Genomic DNA, 15572 nt, shown 5'->3' with positions numbered 1-15572 from the left:
GATTTGGAATAAAAATATACTGTACACCATTATTTTTTTATACTCGGGAGAAGGGAGGGGAAGGAGGAAGAAAGGGAAAGAGTTGTTGTGGAGTTATTATTATTATTCTTTTTTTTTTGATGTAGCAGGGCCAGGGAGTAAATGATGGATTTGTTTGTTTTTCAGATATGAGGATCAATGATGCAGACTGCGGGTTTCAATGAAGCTGGACATTTATAACTAGATTCATTAAGGAGTACAAAGAAAATATTTAAAAGGATCAATAATGGTGTCTTCTGGTTGCAGAATGAGAAGTCTGTGGTTTATCATTATAATCATCTTCTTACCCAATACAGAAGGTAAGTTTCAGTTAAATTTTTGTTTTTAAAACCAATAGGACTGAAACTATGTAATTTCTTTATATGGAAGTGGCTAGAATGAGCATTATTTTATTATTTTAAAAATATGAGTTAAAAAATGTCCTGAATGAGGAATTCTTTGGGTGGTTGACATTATTTTCATCACAGAATTGTTTAGTATAGAAAGCAGTAGAAATATGAGTTCATAATTTACACAAATTTATGAAATAGCTATTCCAAATAATTCTAATGGAACGAATTGAAAGCTTTGTTTCAGTGTATTTATTTTATATTTATTTACTAAATTTAACCTAGTAAAACTGAAAATGTCTGTGACATAAGTGAGGTCGTAATTCTAAAACTCTTAAAGAAAATTTTTTGTACTTTTTGGAAAAATGTGTTTTTTTGAAGTGCTTCCTTTTTAATGCTATCTGTATATTTAACAATATATGTTTTCCTTATAATGTGAAAATTTGCAGAAATATAACTCTTTCCCTGTAGACTTAACAAGAGCTGTAGATTTTCTCCCAAGCAGTATTATTTGAAAGATTTTTTTAAAGCTTGAAATAGTAGTGAGGATATTTTTGAAGAAGGATCTGATTTTTGAGAACTAAATTTGTCTTTTGAGGCTTAATGAAATAATTGGAACCATCATTTATTAATAACTGTTGATTTCGTGGCATCTGTTATTTCTAAGCCTTGAATATTACTTCCATGAGGAAAAAAAACAAAATAAAATGAAAACTAAACACTTGCTTGGGTGCTTTTTACAGGTTAAAAGTTAATATGGAACTAAGATGTATCAAATTTACAATTAGTTGATAATGGTCGTTACTGTATTCAGTGTGAAAAATATGTTAATACTGTAAAGCCTGTGAAAAATACAAAACCCTTGAGAATTGTATTTAAAATATATATTTTTCAGTCCCAATTAAATATTGTTGAAATAAATGTTTCAGAATTTTCAAATTCGTCTTACATGTACTTTTAAAGGGATTCCATTTAGACATACCAGTAAAATGAGAGGTGGGGAAAGAGACATACTGTTAACTAATAATGACAACTATTTTGGAATAAAAGGCTTCGAAATATTAACATTTTAATTTTGCAGAAAGAGTTTTATTTGAATTGCTTGTTCCAAAGTTATGTTTTGTTAGTTTCTTTGCTCTACCAGTCCCAATACATTCAATATATTGAAATAACTTAGTATAATTTAAATTAAAAATTTAGATTTTTTTTAAATAAGAATTTTGCATTCTGAAAGTGAATAATGATCACTTGGATTTAAGTTACATTTGAAAAATTACAAATGAGTAAATATTTTTATATTGTTCTTTGCAACAGAAGTAGGAGATATGCAAAGTGACTAAAATATATTTACTGGAATGATAAAAATGAGCAGCCATCATTGACTTTAATATAAATCTCTGATTTGTGTTATGAAAATACTGGGTATAGTCTGCAATTTTGCATCTGGTTTTGGGTGGAGAACCTAACTGAATTCCTGCTGTTACATTTTGAATGTTTTTATACATTTAAACAAGATTCCAGGTGAGGACCATTGGCTAGTTAGTCCACATAATGAACAATTTTCCAATCAAGGTAGAGGCAACTTTACTGACACAGTAGCTTAACTCAGTAGGAGACTAGCAAACAGAGACTTTTTCATGAGATACTGTGGTTTTATATTAGGTCAGGATTCATATCTGCTGTTAAAAGAAATTTCATTTTTGGCACATCAGGCTAGGGGGTGTTGCTTTTGAAGCAGTTCCCTCCTACAGGTAAAAAGTACCTGGGAAGAACCCACACTGCTAGCTGTAAGAGTCTACACAGTTAATACATACTGTTAGGACATTGATTCACCATCACATGGGTTTGTCTTAGAAAGGTTTTACATGGTGTGATAGAATTCCCTTGCCAGAAAGCAGATAATACTCTGTGAACCCCTACAGTGAAAACCAATCAAAAGTAGGCACAGGAAAAGATATATAAATTTAACCACTCAGCCATTAAGTTTCTTCTGTGCCCTTACATGATTGTTGCCTTTTTAAACCTTATGAAGATGAACTCTTTTTGTACAGTTCTTAGATTCTTGCACATAAACTCAGATAAGATTTCCTATTTAGTTTCTTTCCTTCTTCCTCTTTTATTAAGTGACTAAGGTGAGCCAGGTTCTTAGGATTCAGAATGCATAAGGCATGTTTCTGCTCTTAAGGAGCTCCTGATCTTGCGCGTGGGGGTCAAACTCCCAAGCAGGTAAAGAAGCTGAGAGCAACAGGCCAGCTGGGTTTTGTGGCAGACAGGAGAGTCCTTTTGCTGGCGCACCCGTGATACGGTCCCAGTATGTAGCTTGGTCTTGCCAATCTTCTAATGAAAACTGGATGTTAGATTTTTAAGTAATGGCATCTGATTCAGGCACTTATAAAAAGAAAAAAAACAAGCCTGTATGTTGTATTCAGCCACAGGCCATACCTTTATTTTCAAAGCTTTCTTTTCTCGTGTTTTAAGCCAGTGGCATTTTGACATTCGATCATGAATTTTCATTCTGCTATGCACCTTTATTACCCAGAACAGAAAATATATGAATCAATAGACACGTAGGGTGTGTATGTTGTGTGTATGTGTGTGTGTGTGTGTGTGTGTGTGTATGTGTACTTTACCTTGGTGTATGATTTTAAGCCTTTATACAATTTTAGATTTGTTTTACATCTGTTAATACAGGGGAAAATTTCCAAATTTGCAAGAAGGGCTGATTGTGTTATATTTACAGATGAACATTACAAATATTAATTTTTCCATGCATAATGAAGAGCAAATCACAAAGCATTTTAAAAGTTTTACTGTGGCAGAATCTATATTTAGGTTTATTGGAATTAGCTTATCAATCCGTTGTTAAGAATCAAATCTTACCCATTAAAATGTGCTTATTTTTGTAAAATACAAACAGATATATTCTTAAATTCTCTCTTCCCCTGTATATTTTTGAAAATTATTCTTAGAATTTCCAAATAAAAAATTTAATGGCCAAACTTCCAAATTATTTTGTAAGCTTGATTTTGTTTCCAGAGAACTAACCACAAGCCTTAAAAAAAAATCAGTTTTGTTGAGAAACTGATGTGCTTTGGCCAATTTTTATAAGCCTAGTAACCATTGTATCGGTAAGTAGGAAAGTAAATTGAACTTTACTAGAGAATTAATTTTATGCTATATGATGGAGCTCTGGCAAGCATAAGTCAGACATATGAAGGCTTGCTCAAGTGACAAGTTACAAATAATAGCACTTTTCAGCAAAGTTGGTAATACGGATTTTATGCAGTGGCTGTATAATTAGATTTCACTAGTCAAAATTTTGCTTAATTAACTTAAAGTACGTAGTTGTTTATCTTTATTTCAAAGAAAAATATTATACCAGATATAAAATAAGAATTGTAGTAAGAATTCTGCTTTAAATGTTTACTTTATGTAAATGAGGAAAATATAAGAACATAGCAGTAGAAATAGTATATTCCCAGCTTTTAATGTACTTTTAAATTCTCCAAGCACATTTAAACGGATTTTTTGAGTTAATGATGTATTACTAGAAAATGATGTGTGACTAGAGTCTTTTCACTTAGCATGGAAGGAGAAAAGGGCAGGTGTATGGGTAATATAGCTTAGCAAAATTGTTTTCATTTAAATATTTCCTTCAGGAATAGTGTATACTTTGGTGGAAGGTATGGTAGCTTTGTTAAGCTTAGGAAGAATTAAAATACTTCAGACCGCAGCATTGAATCTTTTTATTTTTTTAAACATTCATTTATATACCCATAAAGGAAAATGCACCCATTATTCATAAAATAACATATAAACATAGTACTTCGTTGATGTATCTAGGTGCCTAGAACAATGCCTCGCATGTAGTAAGTACTCAACCTTTGTCCCTCATGTAAATAGCATTTTAAAATGAGGGAAGGGACAGGAAGCAGTTATAATACAAGTTGATACAGGATATGAGATGGTATTCACAGGGGTTGTTGGTTGAGGGATAGTTGAGTGAATGGGGTGTTTGTCATGTAAGGCTTCCTTCCAGCTGGAAGTGGTAATGATGGAGCATAATTTGAGTCTCAGTATAAGCTGATTATGCTAGGCAAAGGCAATGATGGACATAGTGGAGGAAAAATCTAGGACGAGAAAACAGCATGGATGTGACATAAGGTATTGCTTTGGGTTTGAACATTACATGTGCAGAATCATCTGGAAAGCTGGACTTTTGACTCAGTACAACGGGGTCAAGCATTTGTGTATCTGACAAATTCTGGATCATGCTGGCCTCATATTTTGAGGAGCACTGCAGTTTTGTGTGTGTGTGGGTGGCTGAGGAGCAGGGGTAAAGGTGCGTGATAGGTAGCCAGTTATGGTACTGGGAGTGACTGTACCTTTCCACATTGCTTTTTATTCCACTCCAGAGGCATCTGAAAAATTTGACTTCAAGCCTTTTCTCCTAAACCTCTATTTAGCCTTATAGAACAGAGAAAGTCTTGGTCAGATTTGATGTAGGTTATTAAAGTATTTATCATTTCTGTCTTTTTCAGTATCAAATCCTGTTTTTGTTTTTTGTTTTTTTCTTGGTATGTATAAAGATAGACTATTTACTTGAGGAAGAAAAATAACCATATCATTTTCCTTGCACATGAAGTTATGTTTCCAAACAGTATATACTTATATATATATACAAACTTGTTTTGAGCAGTATACTGAAAAAGGCAAAAAAGTTTTTTTTTTGAAAGTTTTGAAAAGTTGGCTCCAGATTGGAAAAAATAAAACACATTTTCTAAGGGTAAATTTTACATTTTCAGGGCTTCCTAAACTCTTGCTTCAATTTGTCTCTTCATTGTGTAGAATTGTTCTTTTTCTCATTGGGAATAACTATGCCACCATTGCTATGATAACGTTGAATTGACTTACTGTAGCGACTTTAGATTCCCAGTCTAGCAAAATTGATTACTTTTGTTCATTTTAGTATTTTTGATTATTTGAAGGCTAGAGGTAAATTTTCAGCAAAATAAGTGGGGATTTGGCCGTATGACTCCTGTTAAACTTGATGGTAGTCATAATTCCCATTAAACTAATTGGAATTTTACAGCATGTCTGTGTTTGCTGCATAGTAAATGAAACCTTATTTTTTAAATCCACAAATCAGGCAAATTAAAATCATTCTAAACAATGCATCACTATGTTTTTAAATCATTTTACTTACCTTAATTTTTCTTTTCTTAGTGTAGACTAGTGTGATTTTAATTGTAAGAAAGTACTTAATTATAGGTCTTAGGGTGCCTTAAATATTCTTTTGTGTATATGTGTAGTATAATTTGATTGCAGCATCTTTCTTCTCCATAGGTAGTGATGTAATTTAAAAATAAAATATTAATGTCATTTACAACGTATCTGAGGTTACTTCTTAACTTGCAAAACCAACTGCCTTAGAGTATCACTTTCAAGATTCAAAAACATGGAATACTGTTCTAAATGTGACTCTAAGTTAAAAACAACAACTAAGTTTAACCAGACATCTTGGCATCCTTTAGAAAGTTAATTTGGAATATACCTTGATCATTTATCTATCTCTCTCTGTCTGTCTGTTGGTCTGTCTATCTCTGTCATATTTCAAAAGTGAGAATTAAATTCAAGTGCTTGATACTTTTTTTTCTATCTACTTTCTCTGAAACCTTTTTTACCCTATTCCATCCGGCCTTGATTCTTTTCCAATAATGGAAAAGATTTGTTCATCCACTGCCTCTGTTGATTCACTAGCGAGTTCTATTGCTGTTGGGAGAAAAAAGTTGCAATTAAGTTGGTCATTCACAACAGCCGCACAACGGGCTTCAGTGACATTATACTGCTTGCTGTTTAATTTTGTGAACCTCAGTTTTCTGATATAAAACACTCTATTAAATATTTAATAAATAGATGTGTTATGAAATAATTTGCTAAAAGTAAAAAGTATGAAGTCCATGGTAGAGCAATTTGTTGAAGTACTAATTTTACTTGCATATTAGGTTAGGCATTTATCACAGTTATTGTTTTATTTTGAAAGAATCAATAATGTGTTAAAGGTAGCTTAATTGAAAGCATGGGAGAATTTAAAGCTCCTTATTTTTGCAGAACTTATAATTCTGTTAATTACTCATTAATTTCAGTTTTGATGAAACTCTTGGCTCAGGTTTTGAATTAATACGCCTTTTATACTTTTTATACAATATACTTAGGTTGCATTTCCACAGAATTAGATAACAAATAGTTGAGTAATCTGTGTATTAATGCAGAATTGGAAAGTCTTGGAGAGCTGATTTATATGCCCTATTAGTAAGGGAGTGTTTTACTGAAACATGCTTGGTACCCTCTGGTACTCTTTATTTTCTTTTCACCTTCTCTGCATGACAAAGAATGACATATGACAGCCGTGCAGGATACATGTATTAGACATCAGTGTGGATTAGTGAATATCTCATGACATCTTTCAACCTTATTCTTGAACTCCTTTTGTCAACTTGACAGAAGTGATTCCAGGAGAATACCTAGCCCTAGCCCTGGGATCTCTTGGTTAAATGTAAGACTTAAAAGGGAATTCCATATCAGAGCTGCAAGAAGCAAAAGCAAATTTTATAATCTCTCTTTATCAGCATGGGACTTCTTAAATTTTATTTTTAGGTCCTCCAGAATTTTTGCTTTCAAGGACTGTTTTTCTTAGGAGCTAATTTTTTTGTTGTTGTTGCACTTCCTTAACTTCTTGCCAGTATAGGTCAAATAAATGTCTAATAAGCTTTTTTCTTTTATTTCATCATTTCCCTGAGAATAGAATACTTGAATTAGGATTATCATATCAGAGATGTTGGCATCTTCCAGACTGGCTTTTGTGAAGGGTTGTGCCAATGCTCACTTTGATTATTAATAGTGTGAGTATCAGTCTTTATCGGCACCGATTTTAAATTAAAAACATCACTAATAACTTTCATATTGAAAAGGGTAGCTGACTGTAATTTGAATTTGTAAACTGGGGCTACTTGTGAGAACAAAAACCTTTTTCATAGATTTTTTTATTGGCCAATTTTAATTCTAATGTAATTTTTTTTCCTACTAAGTGCCCATTTTTCTGTGTGGATCATAATTGCTTTTCTTAATTATTCAAATCATTGATGATAGTAACAGTTTGTCATTTTTATTACACAAAATGTTTTAATTTACCTTGTATGCTTAAATTTGGTTTTCATTTAAATTTTTAGTCCATAGGAATTAACTTTGTTACAAGATGAGAGGTAAAGTCTTCGTTCAGTTAATTTAAAATGAAGCAAACTAATATCAAACAATTTGTTGTCGGTCAAATCTGTAACAACGTAGGTGAAGTTGGAACACACAGATTAAAAATGGGTGATAGACAATAGTTAAAAAAAAAAAAAAAAAAGGAAGTGAACACCATTTAAACCCCCACAGATTGGAGTATGTGTGAAAATGCCACTGGTTTGATTCCAATAATATATCAGTATGAGCTTCTTTTTGAAGAATGATTAAATATCATTTGATTAAATAATTTCATTTAATTTTATATAATTAAGTATTTTAAACGATTTTGTTTTTTGTTATACAACTTTTATATGCATACACACACAGAGAAAGAAACATGAACAAGGAATAACATGGCTATAATGATTAAAATACTCCATAGTGAATTTAAAAGGTCTGCAGTTAGGAATTCTGGCGTGCCAAGAAAGACAAGGAATTTCCCGGAGAAATGGAAGTTTCAGATAAAGTGGGATTTTGCTTAGCCCTGGGATTTTATCTAAAAGGGATATGTATAAGTAAAATTCTCATTTATTTTGCTGCTTATTTATAGGTTGCTTCTTACCCTTGCCTTGTACCCATCTCTTTGCATCTAAGTGGTGTATATTTGCATATTAACCATTAGTTCTCCCTTCCCTTCCAGATTTTTCTTTCTCTTTGTGGTATTAAAACCTAAGCCAGATGGTATATGTGCCAGGTATTAAATTCAGGTTTTTATTAGAGGAAATATAGTATATTGAAAAGAATCAGGGATTTTAGTCAAGCATAATGGAAAGGATGGGTGGAAAATTGCTATGGTAGTGAGGAGAGCCTGTTGGATTTCAAGAAACCCCTTTTGTATGTTAGTTCGAATGCTGTGGTAAGGTGATAGAGGATGGCAATTAAAAAATTCGGTAAGTGAAGCAAAGGCTAGGTGGTGTAGGTTAAAAATATTTCATTGTTTTAAGAAAGTATTTTAAAAATATTTTAAAAATATTAGTGGATATATTGGATACCTGAATTTGTTTCCAGATAGAGGGAAAAGAAATAAAATCTAGTGCAGGGGCGGGAGTAGAGCCAGAATGCATTTATGATTCAAGGGAGGGGTAGATTCAGGAAGAGATATGTTAGGAGGAAGAAGAAATTTTAAGGAGGTCATGCTGGATGGTTTTAATCTTTTTATGTATCTAGAACAGTGCTCCTTAAAATTTAACGCACATATAAATCACTTGGATCTTGTTTAAATGTAGATTCTGATTCAGTAATCTGGGATGGGCCTTGAGAGTCTGCATTTCTTATAAGCTCTGAGGTGATGCTGAGGTTACTGGTCTATGACAGAACTCCTGTATCAAGGAATTTTGGTTATTAAAATACTTAGTCTAGAAAATCAGATTTTGCATGACAGTGATTTTCACCATTGCAAATCGAGGTTTGTTTCTTACCGGAATAATGTAGTTGAGATACAGAAATAACATCACTCTCGGTTTTTTAACTCATTTTATTTGAAAAAGGAACTATACCTTGAAACTTTACTGCATAATTTTGTTTTGTTACACTTCTAATCCTATTTCATATGCTTTCTATTGACCTTTTATCTGATGATCTGTTTTGAAAAATCCCTGAACCACAGTGCAACCTGACCCTTTCTCCCTAATATTTCCCATTTATTTCCCCATCGATCTGTCCTACTTTCATTCTGTCTTAAATGGAAACATCTTTAATAGCACTTTAAACAAAAGCACTTCTGTTATTTAAAGTAACACTATAAAATCATATAATGCAAAGTGTTTTGTTTTTCTTAAACCATTTAGAAAAGTTTACTTTCATTATTTTATACTAATCTTATTAAGATCAATATGTATTTTTAAAAATCTGAATAGTTATTATTTTACTTCAGTGTTAATATCTTGACCTTTTTGTACTGGTAAAGAGTATAGAATGGGAGGACTTGAATATAAAGTGGTCATCTAAAACAGCTGCAAGTATTTTATCTGTTTAAGGTTATCTAGTGATTTTTCCGTTCTGTAGCATTATACATAATCAAAGATTTTATTTCTTTCTTCTATGGACTGGATCTAAATCCCTTTTGCTTTTTCTGTCAGGAATAAAGATAGGTTAATGGTATGATTATTTTAGTTTTGTGATAATGCAAATCACAAATTACATTTATTTCTTCATGAAGGTCATCAGATTTTTCAGTCTTCTCAGCCAAATAAAAAGCAAAGTAGCAGATTTTAAACAGTGCATATTTTAACGGGCATCTTAGTGGTCAAAGTATATATTTAAAAAACATTTTCCTGGTAACATTCAAGAATTTTGGACTTGAAATAACACTTTGGAGATTGTCAGTACAATTTTTACATTACAGATGAAGAAACTAAGCCCTGCAAGTACTGTCCCTATGCCATGTTCTACTTAGCTGTCATTTCATTAGTCTTTCTATAGAATTTTTTTTTGGCATTTGATTATTTGACTACATACTTTTTTTTCTCAATTAAAAAATGTTTTTTTATTGTATTATATTATATATATATATATATATATATATATATATATATATATATACACACACACAAAGCAAAGAAATAAAAAAGCAATAGTTTTCAATGCACTGTTCAACAAGTAACAGGACAGATCCCAGGACAGATCCCAGAGTTTGTCATGGCCTAACATACTCTGTAGAATGTTATATTTGGTTTTAGATTATTGGTGCATTTTTCTTCCTCATGAAACTGTTACTCAAAAATATTTAAAGTATGTTTTTAGAAGTGTAGTATATTTTAAAATATTTTTCATGGTTTAACTTAATGGTGATGCCCTCCAAAAGATTATTCTTTTCAGTTTTGTAACTATTCATTACAATTTTGGATTAAAAACTAAATTAAGATTGAATTTGTTTTGTAATATATGAAATATATATGTTACTGGATATATATATATATATACCAGTCCTGCCAGCTCTGCAACTTTCAAGCAATCTTAAGAAGTTATATAGCCCCATGTATCTATTTTTTTAAAAGTATGTTCAGCTTCTCTTTGAAGGTACCAGCTGCTGCAGAGAACACTGATGAACTATATTTCTAATATTAATATAACGATACTTTTAACTTTAACCGTATTTAGATATCAGTTCATACTGATTATCAGTCATCATTAAAATAATTAAAGGCAACCTTCTGAACCATTCCTTCCAGGTTTGGGTCTTGGACATTATCTTTTTCCTTTTGTTTGCTTACAGCAGGAAGCTCCTTTAATCCTTTGCTTTGTTTTAGAGTTTAAGCCCAGAGACCATCCCATTTACTTTCAAGAGCTCTTACTTTTATTGCATTAATGGCACTCACTGTAGATTCTGTGATCCTGCTTTATTTACCAGAAAGCTTGTCTTTGAGAGCTGTCATTCCATTCTTTCAACAATGTTGTTAATTGATAGCAAAGATTGAGTGGAAAACTTTTAGTGACAAAAGACTGGAGATAGGTGTGATGCCACCTAAGGGCTGGTGAATCTTTGCTTTTTTGATCCCATTTCTATTTGTACTAAAGCACTAAATAGGGACTAGAGAACAAAGTGCACTTAAAAGCATTCAGAAATGTTAAGCAATAATAAAACCCTGTAACCATTTAAATGACAGCAGCTGACTATTTGAATTAACTTTGTGTTTGGCTTAATTTGGGGTCCTAATTATTCCTAACTTACGTGAGTAGATTTCAATTATAGAATCCTGCAGGGATTTGTAGCTAAGGCAACTAAAAGAATCATTTTACATAAAGTACTTTTGTTAAACTGATTAGGCAAGTTAAACCGTAATGATAGAAAATTGAAATCCTTCTGACAAGGTCCCAACAAATGTTTTTAGTAATTTCATTGAAAAAAAAAAGTGATAAGCTTGATTTTAAACAATATTTTAGTATTTTGGGAAGAATGACTTCATTGTAATATTGATAAATCTGTAAATATATACATTTAAGAGTGCATATTTTAGTAAAGTAATAAAACAAAAAATAAGGACAAATCTGTCACAGTGGAAACCCTCCTATTAATGTAGGATCTTATAGGTGTCTAATATTAGTCTAGTCTAGTGAAAGAAGTTAAGATTCAGCAGCTCTCTTTTATTATTTTCTCAGCCCCCTGTCCCTTGTCATTCCCTCTTTTAAGTCCTACCCCCACTTCTTTATCTCTCCTCCAGTTTCTGGACATCTACTGCATGCTAGTCATTGTTGTTTCATATTTATATAGTCAATACTTCCTTTAATTATGTAAATTCTATGATTAGTTTTCACTTAGTACAGCAAAATCTTAAAATCTTGGCCTAAAATTCACAGACGTATAGTTTCTGACTCCAAAGTGTTTTTCTTTTTTCCCATGACTTTACACATGACAAAGCTGCAGGCTTTAAAGGAACTAATTGTGTCTTCAAAACACTGCCAAGAGAGAAATTCACCCTTCTACATATTCAGTTTCTGTTTCTTCTTTAGGATCCTACTCTTCAAAAACCAATACTTATAGGAGACCTTTTCTCATGTAAACAGGAATCCTCTGAATTTGCATAGTAGCTTAATCTAGTAAACCACAACCCCAGGTGGCTCTAGAGTGCTTGAAATATGGTTAATATGACTGAGGAAGCAAATTTTTAAATTTTACTTTTGATGTTAATTAATTTAAATTTAAGTGGCCACAAGTGGCTACCATATTTGACACAGCAGTTCATAGCATTTTTGTTCTTGTTATGGTACTTTTCTTTTTTTTTTTTTTGATGTAAGTCTTTTTTTCTTCTCTTTTCTTTTTTGGATACCTCTATACCTCTTTAGTGAGTTCCTTCAGACAAAGAACGTGTTTTATTTACTTTTGTATTTTTCATAGTTCTTAGGCACTCAGAAAAATATTTGATTTAATTGAGAAGCACATTCAAGGGGATAAATAGCAAAGAAACATCTTTTATATGTTCTTCAATCACGGGAAGTGATTTCTACACCTTAAAAATGCATTTGTAAATGAATACAGAAAATTAAAAAAATGTAGATGTATATACATAGTATGCAGCTCACAGAAATGGTGTTTTGGGGATTAACAGGTAAGTGTACTTTTAAAGATTTAATATAGAGACACTAGTTACTGACTGCAACTTTAGATTTTCCATGATTTTGATAGATCTTTACATTATCTAGATGGTAGTAGCTCAAATCTAAGCCAGCTGGTGTTTGCTTCCTCACTGAGATCCAATGATGAACCCAGCTGATATTGCCATTATTGATCTTAGTCTTTTCTATGGTTTGAGAAAATGCTTTAGAAGCTAAGTGATTGTGAAGGCATCGGTTTCAAAAATGATGGGTAATGAATAAGCACCATCATTTAAAAAATTCTTTTGATCTTTTTTTCAGTGAATTCCTTCTTTGGGTAATTAGAAAATCATGCTTGAAAATATTGCTGTTTTGGTTAATAGTTTTTAATGACTATTATTACATTAAATGTTATTTACAGCTTGTAATAAAATTGATGTGTTTGTGAGGGGAATCTTCATAAAGTACTTTTTTTATTGTATAGTATAGCATATATACAGTGCAAAGAAATAAAAAAAGCAATAGTTTTCAAAGCACTCTTCAAAAAGGGGTTACAGGATAGATCCCAGAGTTTGTCATAGGCTACCATACAATCCTCTCATATTTTTCCTTCTAGCTGATCCAGAATATAGCAGGCTAGAGGGCTTAAGTACTTTTTTATCATCACACTCGACTTTTTTTCCCCTTCTTTTTTTGGTGAACAATAACATATATACAAAAAAGCTATAAATTTCCAAGCACAGCACTACAGTTAGTTGCAGAACATATTTCAGACTTTGACATGGGTTACAATTTCACAATTTAAAATTTTTACTTCTAGCTGCTCTAAAATACTGGAGACTAAAAGAGATATCAATTTAATGATTCAGCATTCATATTCATGTAAGTCCTATCCTCTATGTATAATTCCACCATCACCTTTGATCTTTCCAAACCTCTCTTTCAGGTTGTTTGGGCTATGACATTTCTAAATTTTTGCTATTGAAAGGGTCTGTCACTAATATGGGTAGAGAGATGGAACTATCTGATGTTCTTGAGAGGCTGGGCTAAGTTTCAGGACTTATCTGGGCCAGGGATCCATCTGGAGGTTGTAGGTTTCTGGAAAGTTTCTCTAGTGCCTGGAACCGTTGTGGAATCTTATGTATTGCCCTAGGTGTTCTTTAGGATGGCTGGAAGGGTCCTGTTTGGGGGTTGGCAGGTTATGACAGGTAGTAAGGTCTACCTGAATCTTGCATAAGAACAACCTACAGAGTAGCCTCTCAACTTTATTTGAACTCTCTCTGCCACTGATACTTTAATTATACTTCTTTTCCTCCTTTTGGTCAGGATGTAATTGTTGATCCCATGGAACCAGGTCTGGATTCATCCCTGGGAGTCCTCTCCCATGTCACCAGGGACACTTTCTCCTCTGGATGTCCTGTCCCCTGTAGAGGGGAGGGCAGTGATTTCACTTTCAGAGTTGGGCTTAGAGAAACCGAGGCCACATCTGAGCAACAACAGAGGTTCTCCAGAAGTAACTCTTAGGTTGCCTACAGGTAGTCTAAGCTTCTCTGCTACATACATAAGCTTTACAAGGGTAAGTCTCATGATTGAGGGCATGGCCTATTGATTTGGGCACCTGAAAGGTTTGACACAGTATCAGGGGATTCCCTGATGGTAAGATTTAATATTTCCATAGTCTTTCTCCCCTCCTTCAGGGGACTTTGTCAATATTTTTTGATTATCTGCTTAATATACTCTAGGATGTTTCCAGGCATTACAATGATCTATACAGGTTTAAAGGAACACTTTCTTATTCTGTCTTTCCTGTATTTCAGTTGTTCAATTGAACTATACAGACAGGTGAATCAGATTATACACTACAGAAAATTTCAGTTCCAGATCAAATAAACCTTTCTTCCATTGGTCTCAAAAAGTATGTGAGGTTCTAAAATATAGACACCGTGTTCCTTACTGTTGTGTTATGTACCCAACCTGTTTGGCTTCATTCTTATCTCTAAATATCAGGTTATATATATGTATAAAATAGCCTCTCAAAATCCAGAAATAATAATCACCACTCCAGACTTAAGGTGTCTGATCTGAAAGCTTGCAATCTAGGCCCCTGTTTTCTTATAAGCATTTTCTAAAGGTGACCCATTGTTGGTTTTTGTTCTTGGCTTAGTTTGTCTCACCAAATGTCCCACATGTTCATTCACATCGTTGCATGCTCATAACAGTGTTCCTTTTTGTAGCAGCACAACCTTCATTCATAAGTATACACCGTCGTTTGCCAATCTACTTTTCCGTCAGTGCATCCTTCAGCCACCTGTATTCATTGGGCATCATGTAGAGGGCCCAAAGTCCACAGTCCATCAACCTTCTCAATTTTAGATAATTTCATTGTTCCCAAGAGTCAGAAAACCAATAACAGACCCTCACCTAATAGGAAATATAAACCTTCTCTTAACTCTTATCCCTCACCCCATTATTTACCTCTGCTGTTACAGTGGTAGTGCTGATGGTTTCCTTTTGAACATAGCTCATGGTATGCAATAGCAGTTTTCCCCATATACCCTGGACTTAAACATTCTTTATATAAGAATCATTTCTTTGAAGTAATACTTATAAGCACTTATTCATATTTCTAGTGTGAGTCAGTAGGACACGTAGGTCTATACAACCCCTTTCAATCTTGTTCATCTGCAATATAGTAATACTGCTTAGAGACTCACTAGAGAATCACCATTGCTCCTGTCTATTCCCTTACATTGCAGTTCAACCTCATTAGCTAATGGTTCACCCATCTCTAGCTTCTGTGTATCTCTAAGTCCCCTATATTCTGTATTATAAGCCTCTGATTGTACCTTTATGTTGGTCATAAAAGTGGAATCATACAGTATCTGT

General features: G+C 32.9%; 1 protein-coding gene across 19 annotated transcripts in view; it reads left to right on the top strand.

The window, feature by feature from the left end:
• The window catches only part of ADGRL2 (adhesion G protein-coupled receptor L2), a 204405-nt gene that overhangs the window by 36257 nt on the left and 152576 nt on the right, over positions 1 to 15572 (top strand). For all 19 annotated transcript variants that reach the window (XM_077120493.1, XM_077120492.1, XM_077120491.1 and 16 more), the window contains one exon: positions 166 to 338. In XM_077120493.1, the coding sequence (XP_076976608.1) occupies positions 266 to 338 (73 nt within the window). In that variant the 5' untranslated portion in view covers positions 166 to 265. The remainder of the gene's footprint in view (positions 1 to 165; positions 339 to 15572) is intronic.

Source organism: Tamandua tetradactyla, chromosome 11, assembly GCF_023851605.1.
Source record: "Tamandua tetradactyla isolate mTamTet1 chromosome 11, mTamTet1.pri, whole genome shotgun sequence".
Taxonomy (NCBI): domain Eukaryota; kingdom Metazoa; phylum Chordata; class Mammalia; order Pilosa; family Myrmecophagidae; genus Tamandua; species Tamandua tetradactyla.
This window is presented reverse-complemented; position numbering and strand designations above follow the sequence as displayed.